Below are 17,571 nucleotides of genomic sequence, written 5' to 3'. Positions count from 1 at the left end.
AAAAGAGACAAAGGTACTGGAAAAGACTGCATGTTGGATAAATAACATGATGTTGAATTACTTCACTCAAGTTGGCTCTTTATTAGAAACGGCTGCTAGGTCAATCGGAACAGCAAAGCACCACCATGGCCACCATTCACAATACCTGCAAATCCTTTAGAAAACCTTGGGCAGTACATAGCAAGACCAAAAACAAATAAATTCACCCAAAAAGAACAATTCGTTCACCCTTTATCATGTCGTTTAAAACCTGTGTATGACTTTTCTTGCGTGGAAAGCAAAATAAGATGTTTTGGTTTGGTCTCGGTGGATATGTTTCCATACAGTAGAACTAAATGGGGTCAATTCTTGTTTGATTATCAACTTTTTTTCAGAACATCTTTTGCGTTCTGCAAAAGAAAGAAAGTCAAATAAGTTTGCAATAACATTAGGGGGAGTAAATGGTGAAAGAATTTCTTGGGCTGTAGTCCAACAAATACAAACATTTTGAATGAATCCAGAACCGTGAACCTGAAGGAGCATCAACTGTTACGTCAAGAAATATGACCGTTAGCATTGTGACCTGCTGACTCATTGTTTCTGACAACACTGTCTACTACAAAACACGTAGTTAACGGTAGGAAAGCACCGCACATAGATAGAACTTCCTCTTAAAACACGTATTTAAAGCCAACAACAAAGAATTTCACACACATTCTCAAAGTTACTTTGAAACGGACAGAGAAGCATTAATGGCAGTCATGAAATGGACAAAACCACACACAGGTAAAGCTTAAATATTGTGGAACACTACAGTAATGTTGTTTTTGTTTATATTGGTTAACACGAACAGTGAATAATATATTTTGACAGCTTTTATTTGTATTAACTAAAAATACTGTTGTTTGTGTATGCATTAACAAATGAAAACAAATACAACCTTATCGTAAATACTGCATGTTTGTGGTTGTTTTTGTCAGATGCAATGTGAGTCTCTAAATGTGATGTGTTCTTTCTGTAGGATCTCTCTTCACTGTACATGCAGTGATGTTTCTGTGTTGTTTACCTGGCTTTGCCGATGCAGGTGTGTTTAATACTTCCACTTTTTGCTGAGTTGGAACACATCACAGTTTAGAGTCCACAGAGCCTGTTCTGATGAAGTCTGTTAACACAAATGTTATTGCTTTTCTTTTAAGGTCTGGTACCGGTGGCGGGTCCGAAGATTGAACGTATATCAAGTGAGATACGGGTATATACTTTTCATATGTGTAAATTGTATTTGATATATACATGTTTTAAATGCAGATTTTATTTAAATCATTTTAACCATTTAATATGATTTCGAATATGATTTTATGAGTTGAATATTTCAGGAAAACATCATGTTTTAAACATGCAATCCATGTGATGTTTGACCTCAGATGACTTAAAAGCCATATTTGAACACAAAAGTAATCTCATTTCCAGGAGGATGCTTAAAACTCTCCTGCCAAGTGGATCCTGGATTTCTGCGAGATGAAACTCTCGTGTACTGGTTGGTCAACAACTCCTTTGTCGAAGCGGCATTTCCAAACGGAAAAGTGCAAATGTCCACGTAAGAACGCTCACCCACCCATATGACAAATGCTGAAAGATATAATTATTTTGCTAGTTTGCTAATATGTACTTTCTTTGTCGTGCAGAATTGAAAGCGAGAAATTGATCAAGAGTGATCTGATCTTTCAGTCGGCTAAAGACATGAGGGAAAACAGCTTTACTTGTGTAGCCACGAATCCTGCTGGGATGGATACACAAATTATTAGAGGAAACCAGGTGAGATTCTCTCTCATGATGTTTAAGTATAATCTAAAAAAATTTTTTTTAACATAATCTTTCCACTTTTCTTATCAAGCCAATGCAAAGGAGGTTTAAAATAAGGTGCATAAGATGGAGAAAATTCACTGTAGAATCAACTAAGCAGCATTGACACTTGGGGAATTGAACAGAATTTAAAACACCGTTTGCAGAAATGAAGGCTGTTTGTTTGTGTGTAGCTTTCTTGTTAGTATTAAACCATATTTATTACAAAAGTTGTCATTTAGACCAGATGTTTTGACTTTTATATGTTGTTGTTATTTTTGTAACTCTGAATGTGTACTGCGGTTAATAAACAAAAAATGTTAAATAAATATGGCAATGTAAGTGTGGTTGTTTAATACATTAGAACAATATTCAACTTCAACTGTTCATACATTTTAATATTATAAAAGTATGACGTTTTCATATAAACGAATAGCCTGGGTGTTTGAAAAGTGGAAGAAAGCCCAATCATTGTATTTATTGTGTGTGTCAGTTTCTGGACCTTTTTTCATAAAATGGTGGCAACAGCATAATAAATACAGTCCAACAGTTTATTATAATGATTCTTACGTCAAGCACTATCTGCTTGTTAAGCATGACGTCACGCACCACCGTATATGGAAGAGCGTACATCGTCCAAATGAACGCTCTCTGACGTCATAGGCAAACAACAACAACAAAAAGCTGTCACTGGTCGTCTGCCGTAAACCTATAAAAACACGTCTCCATACAAAATTCCACACAGCGGTTCATTTGTACAATTTATTCAAATGTTGATGTCGGAGATCCCGCGAGACTGTCGTGTGGGCTACACCGGCAGTTAAAAGGTTTGATATGAATAAAAAGTCCTCGAAAATGAGTGGAGGCTTTGGACCCGGAAACAGTTTTACTTCCTGCGATCAGATCACCTGATGTTTGGTTGCCAGGCAACAACTCTGCAGCATATATTCGGCGAACAACCAACAGAAGCACGTGTGGACGGTTGAGCTCATAAAATACCCCCAAACTTGCCGTAGAATGACGGGGGTCGCCGCCAGACCACGACCCCTTTTGTCAGCAATGTATTACTGACAAGAACTAAACAACAAATCTTGCATTTCAAGTCTAAGCTGTGTGTTTTATTGCTAAAAACAATATACAAATAATAACAGTCAAAAACAGAACAAGAACAGACAAGACTAAACAAAACAAAAATCACAAAGGGGGAATCATGTAACTTAAACATGTTGATAAATTATGACAATTACATGACACTGAAAAAAGGAAAAGAATTACAAACAGATAATGTTTTTAAGGCCTTTTTGTTCTCAGACAACTTAATAGAAAAGAGGTATTTTTCAAGTTCTTTCAAAAAAATTAAATATTTAGATTTATGAATATTATACTTTGCTTGTAACAAGATCATATTAATTACATAAAAATGACCTTTTTTAGATTGATTATAATCTATAAAGCCTAGGACCACATCCTTCCAATACAACACACATTCATTATACATTTCAGACCTAATAAAACGTAAAACATCTTGGTAAATGGACAGTACCAAGAAAGATGAACTACAGTTTCATCAGAGTTGTCACAGAAAGAACAACTGGAGGAAATATCCTTTTTGAACTTTTTGAGGTACTGATTTGCAGGGTGGAATTTATGAATTATTTTAAAAGAAATCTCTTTTACTTCGTTGGTTAAAAAAAAGAGACGTAGAAGCATCCAAACTTTTTTCCAACAAATATTACCAACAGCACCCTTGAGAATTGATTAATTGACTAACCAATAAGATATTTTTATCAAACCAATTCTGAAAAAATATAGACTTATTCTTGTATAAAATATTACAGTTATATGGGGTGACAAGTTGTGCTTGAATATCAAAGACCATGCCAAGAGAGATTGCCTGTGAAAAGCAGATAATATTGCTGGCAATGTTTCAATTTTGTAGTTACATAACAGAAGAAAATCCAGACCACCAAGCTGAGAAAAAACATAATAGGAATAAAGTTCCATAAAGACACTGGGTTCTTTCTAAATCGTTTCAACCAATTCATTTTAAATGTATAATTCAAAGTACTAAAATCCAAAATATTAAGACCACCCCTTTCACTAATATTCATTACAACAGATTTCTTTATATAATGGATTGAGGTTTTCCAAAAAAACTTAAAGAGTAGCCTATCTGGTCAATAATTTACAGGGCTTTGACTCCAAATGCTCAGATTGAGCAGCATAAATAAACCTTGAGAGGTCTAAACTGTGTATTTACAGTCCGGTGGCTTTCTTGACGTCATCATTTAGCGGAATACAGAATAATCCACCAATATATCGAGTGACCTCGTCACGTGGTGCGTGTTTCTTTTCTGGTCAAGACGGACCGAGGGTTCTCTTAAAATAACCCATTTTAAAAAGCCAGGGCAAAATAATATTAAATGCAATTGTTTTTCAACCCCCTTGTCCTAACAGTGTCGATCCAAACAACGATTTGGTCACATTTGTCAATTGTAAATCAAATGTGAATTCGGCTCCGCGCGCCACCTGGAGGCGAAATCCCGGCGGTGAGAAAATGGCAATGGGCGGAGTAATGACGCAATGACGCATTGACGCAGGAGGAGGGACTGATCGTTTGAAAGTGGCGGGCCGCGACTTTCTTTAGGGAAACAACTATTCCCGGATGCGTCTATCAGCGACACATAATAACGTCTTAAAGTGAAGTAACGATACTGTGCGTGCGCGGTTTAGATGATGTTTCGTCCTGTTTGAAATTGTTTTCGATCTTGTGTGAAAAAGGAAAGTTTGCTGTTATTTACTGCTCGATCGGGATAATAGCGGACCGCAGCGGGTAAGGTAACGGCATAACTGGCGTTTGTTTCGCTTTATCAGTTCAATAGCATGTTTATATGAGCGTTTAACCCAAGCGTGCGTTTGTACATGTGTTTTCAACGGCTTAACTAGATGACATTGCGATTGGCTTTCGGCGCACTTCAGGCCTAAGCTTGTCTGGTTACGTGAAATAACTTTGCGAATTAATCTCATTTGCTCATCTAGAATGACTAAGGACGACGTAAAGGCCATTCCCGTGAGGGTTGGTCTGAGATGCCGGCCTTTGGTTCCCAAGGAGATCAATGAAGGATGCCAGTGCTGTCTTACTTTCGTGCCTGGTGAACCTCAGGTGTGTGTTGTTGGACCTATTCCATTTCATGAATGTATGTAAATACGTTATCAGGTTTTGTCAAATAGTCACACAAATGTTTGTGTTCTCTCCAGGTGATTGTTGGCAATGACAAGGCGTTCACTTACGATTACGTGTTTGACCCATCGAGCGAACAGGAGGAAGTGTTCGACACTGCTGTGTCCCCATTGTTGTCTGGGCTTTTTAAAGGTTTGTAGAAAGGCGGTTTGAGTTGTGACTGTCAGCGTAAGGTTCACTTTATATCTTCTAGATTGCGAATATTGTGATGTCACATTGTTCACTATTTGAAATGGCAGGATATCACGCTACCGTTCTGGCCTATGGACAGACGGGCTCCGGCAAGACCTTCTCCATGGGCGGCACCTACACGTCAGAACAAGAGAACGAGCCAACGGTTGGGGTCATCCCACGAGTCATCAGAAGAATCTTTCAGGAAAAAGCTAAATGTGCCGACTGTGAATTTGTGCTGGCCGTGTCCTATCTCGAGGTACAGACTATCGTATATCGTGCCATGTTGTTTTTCCTCATGAATTGAAGTCCATTTTCTGTGTTTGGCTCAAGGATGTTGTTACTGTGTTTGATCTTAGATTTACAATGAAGAGATTCTGGACCTGCTGTGCACATCAAAGGATAAACCTGTCATCAGTATCAGAGAGGATCCTAAAGAAGGCATCAAAGTGAGCTCTATAACCCTGAAGATCACAAATATGTATTCAAATCAACGTGAAGTGCTACAAAACAGCTTTTTATGTCCACATCCATATAAATTAACAACATCAATACGGATGTTGTTTATTCTAATCTCAAGTTCTGCAGTTTTTATATTTTAAATGGATTTTGATTTGGTGGATTGTTAAAACTTAGACTTTACCGTTGTCTGTATAGTAATTGTTCTTTAGTAGGCCTGCAAAATGTATTGAAGTGATGAAAAATATTGAAATTTGCATATAGTGACATTCGCATTGCAATAGTTTTGAATGAATTTAATACTTCGAAAAGTTGAGTTTGTCCAGATGTTCTGAGTGTCGTTTGGTTCCGGTTCTCTCTATGGTGTAGATTGTGGGCCTGATCGAAAAGGAGGTGTCCACTGCACATGAGATGGTGGGCTGTCTGGAGTTAGGGAACTCTGCACGAACTGTGGGTTCGACAGCCATGAACGCGGCCTCTTCCCGCTCGCATGCCATCTTTACCGTATCACTGGAGCAACGCCGTAATGGAGACAAGTACGTAAACTAACAGCGCATTTAATGAAACCACATTCACACTGCAGCCAAATACAGTTGTCACTCCAAAAAATGCATCCACCCATCAAAGAACTGTTTGACATAGCCCTGTGGTCTTAACAAAGGTCTTCTGAGGGGAATCGATGTGTTTGTTTAAGAGAGGTATCCACATTGACTCTTCATGAAATGTCTGGAACACATTTTCTGGAATATGTAGCACTCAATGGCTGTGTAAACAAAAAAAGTTTGCCTCGTTAAAAACCGCTATGCTCACAGCAACCGTTTTGGTGCATGTCGCTTTAAATGATAATGAGTTACAGCGCACCCCATCCCCTCTTCCTTCCAGCTTGTCAACGCAACCAACGCGTAGTACTGCCATGGCAATGGTTTAGCTTAATTATATTTCCTGAACGCCTGCAGTTCTCCTGCTTCTTCTCCCTGATCTATCACATTATATTGTATTTAAAAGAATTAATTGGATGAAACCCCCAATGTTTCTGTGTTTAAGTCCCCGGTGCATCTTCCAAACCAGAAAACGTGAAAAACAAGAGCCCAGTAAATCTGTTTTGCTATGTCTTTCCCTGCAAGCATGTGAGAAATCGAGCTGTTCAGACTTCGCTCCTTTTGTGACCAAAAAAGAGGATCTCACTGTAATTTTACCGCCCCTTAATCTACACATGCACGTGATGTGATGACGTTACAAATTTGCTTATTATTAGTTACTTAGCTGACATCATCAGCACCGCAGTCTCTTAAAATCCTGTGTGAAACATTGCAGTTTGTTTGTTTAGGGCTACTGTAGAAACAACATGGGAAATTCCATTTAAGGGGATCCGGGGTTTATATCGATAGAAAAAGTGAAATCTAAATGATAATAAAAAGTCTGTACGCAACTCTGAATACATGGTTATGTATATTATATTGCATTTATGTCAATAGATCTTCCAAAAATCTCTACACTAGCCCTTTAATCTTGTGAGTACGGTTGTTAACCATCTTATCACCTTTGTGTTTGTAAAGGAGCGATGTGATGGTCTCCAAACTCCACCTAGTGGATCTTGCTGGATCTGAGAGACAGAAGAAAACAAAGGCAGAGGGTGATCGACTCAAGGAGGGTAAGTTGGTGTTGGATCACAAAACAGTCTTAAGTAGCACAGGAAAGTTTTTAGTAAAAGCCAAAAATACGTAGAATGGGTCAAAATGATCGAGTTTTCTTTTATGCCAGAAAATCATCAGGATATTAAGTAAATATCATGTTCCTTGAAGATATTTTGTAAATTTACTACCCTAAATATATATCGAAACCAAATTTTTGTGAGTGGATGGCCTGCTACAGTGCCTCTCATTTACAACTTCAAAGGCCATTTTCTCAATATATGGATTCTTTTGCACCCTCAGATTCCAGAGTTTTAAACAGCTGTATCTCCACCAGATATTGTCCTATCCTAACGAATACATACATACATACATACATCAATAGAAAGCTTGTTTATTGTTTAGGTGACAAATCTCAATTTCGAACAATTGACCCAGAAGAGGTTATTTTGATCAGATGTGTTAATAGAAGTATTCTGTGTTTGCTATGTTTGCGACGCAAGGAATCAGCATTAATCGTGGGCTGCTGTCTCTCGGGAACGTGATCAGTGCACTCGGGGATGAAAGCAAGAAAGGAACCTTTGTACCGTACAGAGACTCCAAGTTGACACGTCTCCTGCAGGGTAAGACTGATGCAGTTCATAATGTCAGATGAGATTCATGGAAAGATTGTTTGCCAACAAAAAGTGTTCAGCCATGCCTTTCAAAACATTTCCCAGACTCTCTTGGAGGAAACAGCCACACGTTAATGATCGCTTGCGTCAGCCCGGCAGACTCCAACATCGAAGAAACCATCAACACAATGCGTTATGCCGATCGTGCACGTAAAATAAAAAACAAGCCCATTCTCAATGTCGACCCTCGCTCAGCGGAAATGAAGCGACTCAAACAGCAGGTACTTTGTCTTGCGGTTGTGGGGAAATGTCAGCGGATATACGAGCAGTTTTTGATGACCTTTCTCTGGTGAAATATTTTTATGTTTCAGGTTCAAGAGCTTCAGGTGATGCTCCTGCATGCTCGCGGAGGAGTTGCTCCTGCACTGACCGGGTATGACCCAAAACTGTTTAGGCTCTCAGATATGGTTGTAAGAGTTGCATTCAAATGCATAGATTGATTTTAATGGCAAATTAGATGAATACATCTGCTTTTGTTGCACATGACTTTTTGCACATCCTTCTGTTGAATAGCTGCATGTTCTTTGCTGGCGGATGATATGACGTGTTTGTTTCTATAGGTCTGAGCCAGCGGAGAACGTCTCAAAGGTCCTGGAGCAGAACCATAGTCTGCTAAATGAAAACCACAAGCTGAGCCGAGAGCTGAGCGAGGCCGTGGGCCAGACGGCTCTCATGTTCGAGAGGATTATCATGGTAAAACGTGGCTTTTGGAAGCTTATCACCAGGGTTTTTTCTTTTGGCTCTTGAAAATTGAACAGAACGTTGTTCTGCGAACTCTACCAATATAACAATTAAAGGTGTGATCCGGTTCCAAAAGTGACACTAGCCAAGTGCCAAACGCAAATCAAAGTAGGCTTTTTTGATTTATAAACGTTTTCTTCACAATTACTGAAATAAAGTATTGTAAGAAGCTTATTGTTGATTTGACTGGTATGGCAAAATGTATAAATTCCTTGAACATATGAGAAATAAAATGGTTATTTTTGATTGTCCAATGCAAAAGTTTGTTCTTCACTACGAAAAAGGTTCAAAATGACCGGTTAATGTTATACACTATTATTGTACAAGCATTCTGTTAATGTTTATTGTCTTGTTTCTCTAGACGGAGCAGGCAAATGAGAAATTGCAGTGTAAACTGGAGGAGTTGAGCCATCATGCTGCGTAAGTGTTTGTTGTTTACAGATCACTGGACCAATATCGTTCAGCCGTTGTTTCACAAATCTACATGAATCATTCTTTGACATAGGTGTAAGGTGGACCTACAGAAGCTTGTGGAGACTCTGGAAGACCAGGAACTGAAGGAAAACGTGGAGGTGATCAGGAACCTTCAACATCTCATCCTAGAACTGCAGGTGAAGAACACGCACATTCAGAAGACCACACCACTCATTTTTTATATTTAAAGGCACGGTTCACACAAAAATGACAATTTTGTCATCAGGGTGTCTTAAAAGATAAATACATTTGATCAAAATTCTGAATGAAAGCGTCTTTACCGATCAGTAAGTTGTGTACCTCAGACTGGAGCGGGCGGTCTGACAGTAGCCCGGCCGCTTGCGAGATCATTTGACATCATACAGTGGTTGCGCACACGCAATTCCCTGTACCAAACAACTTGTCAACGTATGTTCTGTGCATCCCGGCCATGAGTCTGCCTGAGAGAAAAATCAGCTTTTGTGAGCGGGGTTTGGAGGAGACGTGAACTGAAATGGTTGTCAGCTTAAACCAGCATCAAAACACCAAACCAGCATAGGCTGCTGTTTTCAACAGGGACTTGCTAATTTTATTTTAAGTTATATATTATTATATGGAAAAGCAAGATTAAATATAAAAAGCACATTTGGACCATTCAGTTTATGCAATAGTGAAATTGCTAAATAAATAGAATAAGAAAAGTCGTGTTAGGTATTCGACCAAGTGTTTAATTTTTATTCGGCTTAGTCAAAGAATTTTCACTTCCGTGCATCCCTAGTCTAAAGAGGTCATATGCTAAAGTTTGCCTGAATCTAATCATTGAGTAGGTAGGCGAATAGTGGGAGGTTGTTAAACAACATGGTTGGAGGATAAAGAGTTGGAGCCATGGCTAAGGGGCCATCTCTGGGAATGACCGTGATGTGATGAATGACCAGTACTGCTCTGTGTGTCAGAAGGCGTTTAGCGTAGCCTTGTTTCTCTTTCTAATAAACCTCGCACCGGGTTAGTTAGTCAATTTTTTCTCTTGTGCTTCGTTCCCACCCTTCTGAATTATGTTCTTAAAACTAAGATCTTTCTTACAATCATTATATAGTACATGTAAGTTAAAGTGTCGCCAATGTAACCGATTAAAACCAAAAAGTGGTGATGCCGTCTTAAAATGTATGGAAAGAGTCTTGAAAAATGTAGCTTCATGATTCCTGTATATATATTGTTTATCTACTCGCCTCAGATCGTTCCAAACCAATAAAGATATGTTTGTTTTGCTCAACACAAAGGAAGATATTAGAAAGAATGTTAGATCTCACCTCCCATTTACTGCCGTTGTAGAGAAAATAAATACTACGTGAGTCAATGGTGGATGAGATCTGTTTGGTTACCGACATTATTCAAAATATCTTCCTTTGTGTTTAGCAGAACAAAGACATGTATACAGGTTTGGAACAATCTGAGGGCGAGTAAATGCTGACAGAATTTCATTTTTGTGTGAACCATGCCTTTGTGTGCATGATAGCTTAATGAAATGTTTTTTTCAAAAGTGCAATAGTCAAATGTCTTGCTTGAACAGAGCGAAAGCGCTGGGATTGCGGCCACCATCCATGCTATCACCTCAGGCAATGCCTCCACCCTCGAGCAACAGATTGAGATGGCCACCTCTGGAGGCTCGCCAGTGGTATGTGTACGACACTTGCATTGATATCATAACTATTGACTTTTTAATCCAGCTGATATGTTTTCAGGGGATTGTTGATGTTAAGTGCGAGCGTTTTTAAATCCACACATTTAGGGCTGCAGCGCCGAAGCTCAAGTCAAAGGTTCTCCTGAAGCATACACGGCCCAGCATGCACTACGGCAGGCTCAGATGTCTAAAGAACTGATTGAGCTGAATAAAGTTCTGGCGCTGAAAGAGGCTTTTGTCAGGAAGATGTGTCAAAACGACAGTCATCTGGAACCCATGCAAACAGAACATCAGGTAAGGAATCGTTCACCTAAAACTGAAATTGTAGTCATTATTAAGTCACTCGATGTCATTAATACCTCGTATCGCTTTCTTTGTTCTTCAGAACATGACATGGATTTTGCCAGAGCTTGCAATTCGAACAAGCGCGATGGTTTCTGAATGGGCGGCTAAATAATGCAGAACTCTTTTCATTTCCTCAGGAGAACATTACTGGTCTACATGCTGCGGTTGGCTCCTTACAGAAAGAAAAGGAAGATCTCCTCCACGCCCTGCAGTCTGCTAAAAAGGACACCAATCAGGCCAAGTAACTCCATTTACTGTTAAACTGCAACAAAACACCTGCACGTTGATAAGTCTTGCACTTCTGTTCCACGCTCACTTATCTTGTTTCATTCTAGACTCAGTGAACAGCGCAGGAAGAGACTTCAGGAGCTGGAAGGACAGATCACAGACCTCAAGAAGAAACTGCAGGACCAGTCCAAACTGCTCAAGCTCAAAGAGTCGTCTGTGCGCAACGTAGACAAACTTAATCACGAGATCCAGGTTTGTGTGCTTCACGGAGCCCTACGAAGAATATCCTCTGAAAGTCTTCAGCAAATGGACTTCAGGAAGGGCATGACGATCAATTTGTTGCGTGAACGGACACTGAAGGGTGTAGTAATGTGATGTCGTGGTGGATGTGTGCAGGCAATGAAATCTCAGCGAGTGCAGCTCATGCGGCAGATGAAGGAAGACTCTGAGAAGTTCCGCGTGTGGAAACTCAAGAAAGATAAAGAAGTTCTGCAGCTCAAGGAGAAGGTTGGAGATGGTCGTTGTAACTGTTTTTGCAACATTTCGTGTGCCTATTTTCACGTTTTTTTTTTGCCTTCAACTCGCAGGATCGCAAGCGCCAATATGAGATGCTGAAGCTGGAGGGGGCCTTCCAGAAACAGGCCAACGTGCTCCGCCGCAAAACAGAGGAGGTGATGCATTTTTCTCGCTTAATTTCTCTTCATTTAAAAACATGATTAAGAGCTGTGGTGGTGGGAGTACGTACACTAATACAAAGTCTGCGTGCATCTGCAGGCGGCTGCTGCTAACAAGCGACTGAAAGACGCTCTGCAGAAGAGAAGTGAAGTGGCAGAAAAACGTAAAGAGTTTCCGAGTCGCGGAACAGAAGGTGTCGCTAGCAGAGTAAAGGTAACGAAAAATTAACAAACGTTTTTTTATTAGGAAAGATATAGGCATGCAAACTTGACAATAGTTTTATTGTGATTCTCATCTCATCTGAAAACAGCTTTTATTGGATTTAGACCTTCACTGCATAAAAAAATTCGAACCTTTAGAAGTGTCCGTGTATTGATTAGAAAAAACTGTGCATTGAATATGTGAATATTTGCAATTAAATTGATTTAGGCTTGGCTGCTGAACGAGGTGGAAGTGCTGGTGAGCACGGAAGAGGCCCGCCGACATCTACAGGACCTGCTGGAGGACAGGAAGATGCTGGCTGAGGAGATTTCACAGCTCCGTCAGCAGATGGAGGCGGGAGAGAGACCTGTAGCCAAAGTCAGGGTGAGAATCACAAGTGGTATTGAGATGGATTAGCACGAGCAAGGATTTTGTGTTGTCAGTCAGGCCATGTGACGCAAAGCATTTTAGCCGGCAAAACGTTTGAACAAGGTGAACCTTTTTCCACTCAATGACCAGCAGAAAACAAAAGTGAAACATGTTTGTTGTTTAAATTGAGGTTTTATGTATTATCGTATTTGAATGCGCCTCCGTTGTAAATCAATAGACCAAGTCAACAACAATTGCCTCAAAATCAAATGTATCCACTTTCTGCTCTGTTTTCTTGACAAAAAGTTAATAACGCTGTCTCAGTTTGGACGAAAGGCCAAAACTGAGAGAAAAAGATGTTAGGTGTACGTTACGGTGGACAGGGTCTCCGTTTACCATTGTAGGCGCAATGTGTATGCGTTATCATTTGTGTATGGGTTGAAACGCAATACAGGTCCAAAACCAACCGGTTCGAAATGCCAAACGAAATCGAAGCCCTTATTACATCAGGAGAGAAGCCAAGGAGATGATATCAGCCACCTGTGTCCATTTGGAAAAAGTGGCAAGCTTAGGCATCATTTTGCTAACAGAAATGTTAAAGCATTTTGAAACTTACCCTGAAACTCTAAAATGAGTTGCGATGGGGGACTTCATGTTAACATTGAAGGTTTTGTTCATCTGTTTTTTAATTATTTTGGTGTTTGTCTTCTCAGCGTCGCACCTTGACCATCTCAGAGTTGGAGGGCCAGGGTGACCTGGAGGCTTCTATCAGCAAACAGGTGGAGAGTCTGGAGACAGAGATGGGGCTCAGGTCAGATATAGTACTTTATCGTAACTTGTACGGCTTCGGGATACGCCGGAAAAAACGGACACCCTCAGGAGACACTCCAAAAGATGTTGTTTTAACCACTTTCCTTTTGTTTATGGATAAGATCAGTGCAGACTTTGTATGGTTTCTTCATTTCTTCCGCTTAACCTGACAGGAGCGCTCAGATCGCTGACCTGCAGCAGAAAGTTCTAGATGCCGATAATGAAGGGCGAAAGAAGCAGCGCTGGGATTCCATCACCACCATCATCGAGGCCAAGAGTGCACTCAAAATCCTCATGGCTGAGGTGAGCAGTAAAGCAGAAAGCTGGCGTGTCTTAAGGATTTTTTTACTGTAATGTTGTGTTGACGGACTCTTCCCATGCACCTGGTTCAGGTAATAGCTTCCAAGATCGCTAATGCCAAGCTGGAGAGTGAGTTGAAGCAGGAGAAAGCCAATCTTTTGGACATGCAAAAGATCTTGTGCGATGAGAGGAAACTCATGTCGACTATGGACATGGAGCACCAGAGTCATCTGGTGGAAATGGAGCAGAGACATCAGGAGAAGGTCTGTTTTCGTCCATGTACTCTCATACACTCTATAAGAATACACTTAGCTCATGATTCAATATCATACATTATCATGCTTTCATGACACTAATGGCGCACCACTATTTATTTTCATTTAGTTTTTGCAATTAAAACGTGTTTCCTGGCTGCATCGAGTCCATTGATCTAGAGCTCCATGATCTGTGCCATGTGGGAAAACCTTGCTTGTTCTTCCGATCTTATTGTACGAGGACATGAACTTCATTCACAGAGTTGTTCCAAGTTTATAAAAATTTGATGGCCCTAATTTATCCACTTGTACAACGTTAATGTCCTTTTTCAGTTACCTGTCGAAATATGTGACGTGTTTTTTTTAAAGATGATAACAGACTTATACTTGTGCTACAACTGTTTGGCCTGTGCTATAAAACCTTAAACCGTAGCACCGTAGCTATACTCAAAAAAGTTAATCTACAGCCATGACGTCGTCGCTTCGGTCACAGCTCAGCTCATCATTGACAAGTTTACAGACACAACGTGAGCGCATTACTACGATTCGATGTGTTCTGTAACAGATTTTTTGAGCCTGAGGATGAACGATTTCATATTTGAAATCTGAACACGTCATTTATCTGTTGATAACTTGAGACGGCAACTTGTGTTGTGAGCTTGATGAAAAGTGTCGTCAATACACAATCAAATCTTTCGTTTTGCTTTAACACTATAAACAATAAACTATATACTACATGCACATTTTCTGTAGGTTCAACTTAATTCAGTACTGATTTGGTCCTTTGTATTCAGAGTTCAAACGGTTTCTTTATTTAGCACTTAAAGCTTCTCTAACGGCTCCGCCTCTCTTTAAATGATGAGCAGAACCAAACCACTGTCACCTGCAGTTAAATGCATAGACTGGTGGTATTTTAAAACTTTAACACATTCATACACATATTTACATTCCAAATTTCTAGCACAGAATTAACCATAAGTTTTAAGGCTGATTTAAGGTGTTTACTGCTTGCGCTCCTAATGTCACTTCTGCTGCAGGTGCTGTATCTTCTTGGTCAGCTCCAGAATAAACCTGTGAAGGAGGAGGAGCATGAGGAGGTGTCTAAACGGGAGAAGGAACTGCTGCAGCGTCTGAAATTTCAGGTGGGAACCTTTGGTTTCACGTCAGAGTTTGGTTGGTTCAGATCATGGGACGTTGTTTAGCAGGAGATTATTCAAAGGGTTGACCACAATGAAACTAATACCACAGGCACCCGTTTGCACCGAGTGTCACAGTGACAGTGTTTGGGGCTCGAGTTTTAGCATCATCGTTGTTACCTAGCAACATCATACTACCCTTTGATGCAAGAGTTCAGAGAAGGGAAAGGGTGTTTCCCAGTAAGCAATTAAACGAAGTGTGAAAGTTATTTATCACCTTTTTGTAGATCAGTGTCTCTCCCCTATTCTTTTTACATCAGTACAGCTCAATCGTCCTCTTCATCCACACCAACTACAAATGTTCATTCTCACACAACTAAGAATATGATAATAGGAGTTAAATAGAACATCATCTATAAATATTTGTAAATCTAATGTTAAATGTTATCCGTCACAGGAAGAGGAGATTGTAAAGATGCGAGAACTCAGTGAGCAGAACCAGAAACTCAAGGAGGAAAATGAACGGCACAAGCAGGTAAAACCCTTCCTACAGACACACAGTTAACACTGAAATCCATCTGAAGCGACAGAAAAATGAAAAAACCCATTCACCCTGTTTTTCTGGGTTTGACCTCAACAGAAGTTACAACTGGCCCAGCTGACCAGTACAAAGAAAGTCCTGTCTGCTTTGAACGAGTCAACCGATACATCTTTTGAATACGTTCCCCCTAAGGTGATGCTCAATGCTGTGTATGCATGTTTCCTTGATTTTTTTCTTAGATTCTGAAATTGTTTTCTAATTTGCTTTCCTGTCACGTTTTTTTTATGTGAAGCCTAAGCCCAAAAGCTACTCCACGGCACGAGCACGTCAGCAGGAGCCTATAGATCTAGATGAACTGATATCTCCATCAGAGTCTGAGAATGAGGAAGACGAGTGGCGTCCAGAGAAAAACGAAAAAGCAAGAAGAGGCTCCAAGAAGTCCAAGATGACAGGGGTGAGATTTCAACAGAAAAACAGACATATAAATATGAATAGCATATTTTTTCCACATACTTTTAGGACAGCTTTTTTTGTACAAAGGTGCCTCAAAAATAGTTTAAAACATGCATCCATGTCATAAACAGGAGATATTCAACCCCCGTTTATGACATGGTCCAAGCTCTGGCTCTAGATGACATTTTACAATTGTTACCGTTATGTTTTAATGCTTTGAGTCTTATTTTAGTGCTTTTGAAGATTTGTTTTTTCTTCCAGCGGTTCTATGAAATATATTTGTTTCTGTCACCTATAGTGTGCATGTCGGGGTCGCTGTGTTAACAAGCTTTGTCGCTGCCGCAAGGGAAAAATGACCTGTGGAGAAAACTGTCTCTGTGATCATGAGAAATGTCGCAACATGGAGAACCGCGCTAGTGTGGTTAGTAAAATATTTATAAACTTCCAGGCTGTTTGTTTACCCTATGCAGTGTGTTTTCTTTTATTTATTTGATCTTTTTGCCGTCTCAGGACCAGGCTGAAGTGAGTGATGCGTCTAAAGATTCTGTCACTGTTCCTGAGGACCCCACAGCTATAAGCCCCCGAGACGCCACATTTTTCAGACCCCCTAGTGTCCCACCTACTAAGAAGGTAAGAACAAGTTTTATTTATTACTGACTGTCGCCGTGTTTCAATTTAAGAAAATGGTTCTTCTCCCAAAATCCTGACCTTCCGGCAAGCTACACATCTGTACTACTTTCCATGTCATGAGCAGGAGATTGGAGACATGGGCCACCTGCCCGCAGACCTGAAGCTGGAGAAGAAACCCGTCCCTGCTGACAGCGACAGTGACTGTGATGAAGCTGAATCACTAAACAGCACCGCCAGCTTCCTCCGGAGGAACAAGCGAGGCCTTAATAACTTTAAGAACAGTTTCTTCTCTGGCTGCACACCGATCCGTGAAGAACATTAGCATTAAAGTTGCTGTATATGGTAAATATAACTGCTAGCTTGTCTTGTCTTCGTTTCGTCTCCTTTTCATGTGGTTTTATTGTATGAATTTAATTAAATTTGTAGTTGTAATATAGTTTAGGAACACACCGCTCATTTTCAACAATGGCTAATGCACTAGCAAGGTGAACTTTCACCTGTCATGGGTAATTTAATGGACTTTTAAAACTGTTGGACGGCGTAACATTGGAAAACATATTTTTAGATGTTATTTCTATTAAAATATCAGTGGCTTCAATAAATTGAGTTGGTTTTATTTTTTGTGTTTAGTTGATGCATGCTGATGACAGAAGTAGATGTTGTTGTGATATTATGTGTTTTAGGAGCAAAAGTGATCAAGATGAATATGATACCATTCTTAAATGTACCTGCTTTGTATAGACCAATTCAGAAAACGTAAGCA

The 17,571-nt window shown here is 40.0% G+C and overlaps 2 protein-coding genes across 4 annotated transcripts; both read left to right on the top strand.

The window, feature by feature from the left end:
• Positions 1 to 581: 581 nt before the first annotated feature.
• On the top strand, positions 582 to 2,158 carry LOC306911777 (uncharacterized protein). Of its 2 annotated transcripts, XM_079487426.1 has the most exons (6): positions 606 to 765; positions 1,001 to 1,063; positions 1,176 to 1,217; positions 1,447 to 1,573; positions 1,662 to 1,791; positions 1,871 to 2,158. In XM_079487426.1, exons 1-6 carry the CDS (start codon positions 732 to 734, stop codon positions 1,943 to 1,945), a joined length of 471 nt encoding a protein of 156 aa, XP_079343552.1. In that variant the 5' UTR covers positions 606 to 731; the 3' UTR covers positions 1,946 to 2,158. The 2 variants fall into 2 exon arrangements, with proteins under 2 accessions (XP_079343553.1, XP_079343552.1); XM_079487427.1 differs by lacking the exon at positions 1,001 to 1,063 and having other exon boundaries at positions 582 to 765; positions 1,871 to 2,140.
• A 2,177-nt stretch (positions 2,159 to 4,335) lies between these two features.
• Positions 4,336 to 17,424, top strand: kif4 (kinesin family member 4). 2 transcript variants are annotated; one of them, XM_079487212.1, is made up of 31 exons: positions 4,336 to 4,651; positions 4,858 to 4,981; positions 5,077 to 5,191; positions 5,299 to 5,489; positions 5,590 to 5,679; positions 6,059 to 6,225; positions 7,246 to 7,340; positions 7,824 to 7,943; positions 8,040 to 8,215; positions 8,306 to 8,367; positions 8,555 to 8,687; positions 9,097 to 9,155; positions 9,241 to 9,346; positions 10,756 to 10,860; positions 10,975 to 11,160; positions 11,349 to 11,452; positions 11,547 to 11,691; positions 11,836 to 11,946; positions 12,027 to 12,110; positions 12,214 to 12,327; positions 12,544 to 12,699; positions 13,398 to 13,495; positions 13,668 to 13,797; positions 13,887 to 14,057; positions 15,086 to 15,190; positions 15,642 to 15,719; positions 15,825 to 15,917; positions 16,018 to 16,179; positions 16,477 to 16,599; positions 16,689 to 16,808; positions 16,933 to 17,424. In XM_079487212.1, exons 2-31 carry the CDS (start codon positions 4,859 to 4,861, stop codon positions 17,128 to 17,130), a joined length of 3,720 nt encoding a protein of 1,239 aa, XP_079343338.1. In that variant the 5' UTR covers positions 4,336 to 4,651; position 4,858; the 3' UTR covers positions 17,131 to 17,424. The 2 variants fall into 2 exon arrangements, with proteins under 2 accessions (XP_079343338.1, XP_079343339.1); XM_079487213.1 differs by having other exon boundaries at positions 4,399 to 4,656.
• The last annotated feature ends 147 nt before the right edge of the window (positions 17,425 to 17,571 follow it).

This window comes from Barbatula barbatula, assembly GCF_947034865.1.
Source record: "Barbatula barbatula genome assembly, chromosome: 22".
NCBI lineage: Eukaryota > Metazoa > Chordata > Actinopteri > Cypriniformes > Nemacheilidae > Barbatula > Barbatula barbatula.
Note: the sequence above shows the minus strand (reverse complement) of the source record. Positions and strands in the feature narration are given on the sequence as shown.

Coding starts and splice junctions, on each gene's coding strand:
- LOC306911777 (XM_079487426.1), top strand. CDS start 732: ATGGCAGTCATGAAATGGACAAAACCACACACAG. Junction 766..1,000: donor ATGGACAAAACCACACACAG/GTAAAGCTTAAA, acceptor TTCTTTCTGTAG/GATCTCTCTTCACTGTACAT. Junction 1,218..1,446: donor GAAGATTGAACGTATATCAA/GTGAGATACGGG, acceptor TCTCATTTCCAG/GAGGATGCTTAAAACTCTCC.
- kif4 (XM_079487212.1), top strand. CDS start 4,859: ATGACTAAGGACGACGTAAAGGCCATTCCCGTGAGGGTTGGTCTGAGA. Junction 5,192..5,298: donor GTTGTCTGGGCTTTTTAAAG/GTTTGTAGAAAG, acceptor TTGAAATGGCAG/GATATCACGCTACCGTTCTG. Junction 5,680..6,058: donor ATCCTAAAGAAGGCATCAAA/GTGAGCTCTATA, acceptor TCTATGGTGTAG/ATTGTGGGCCTGATCGAAAA.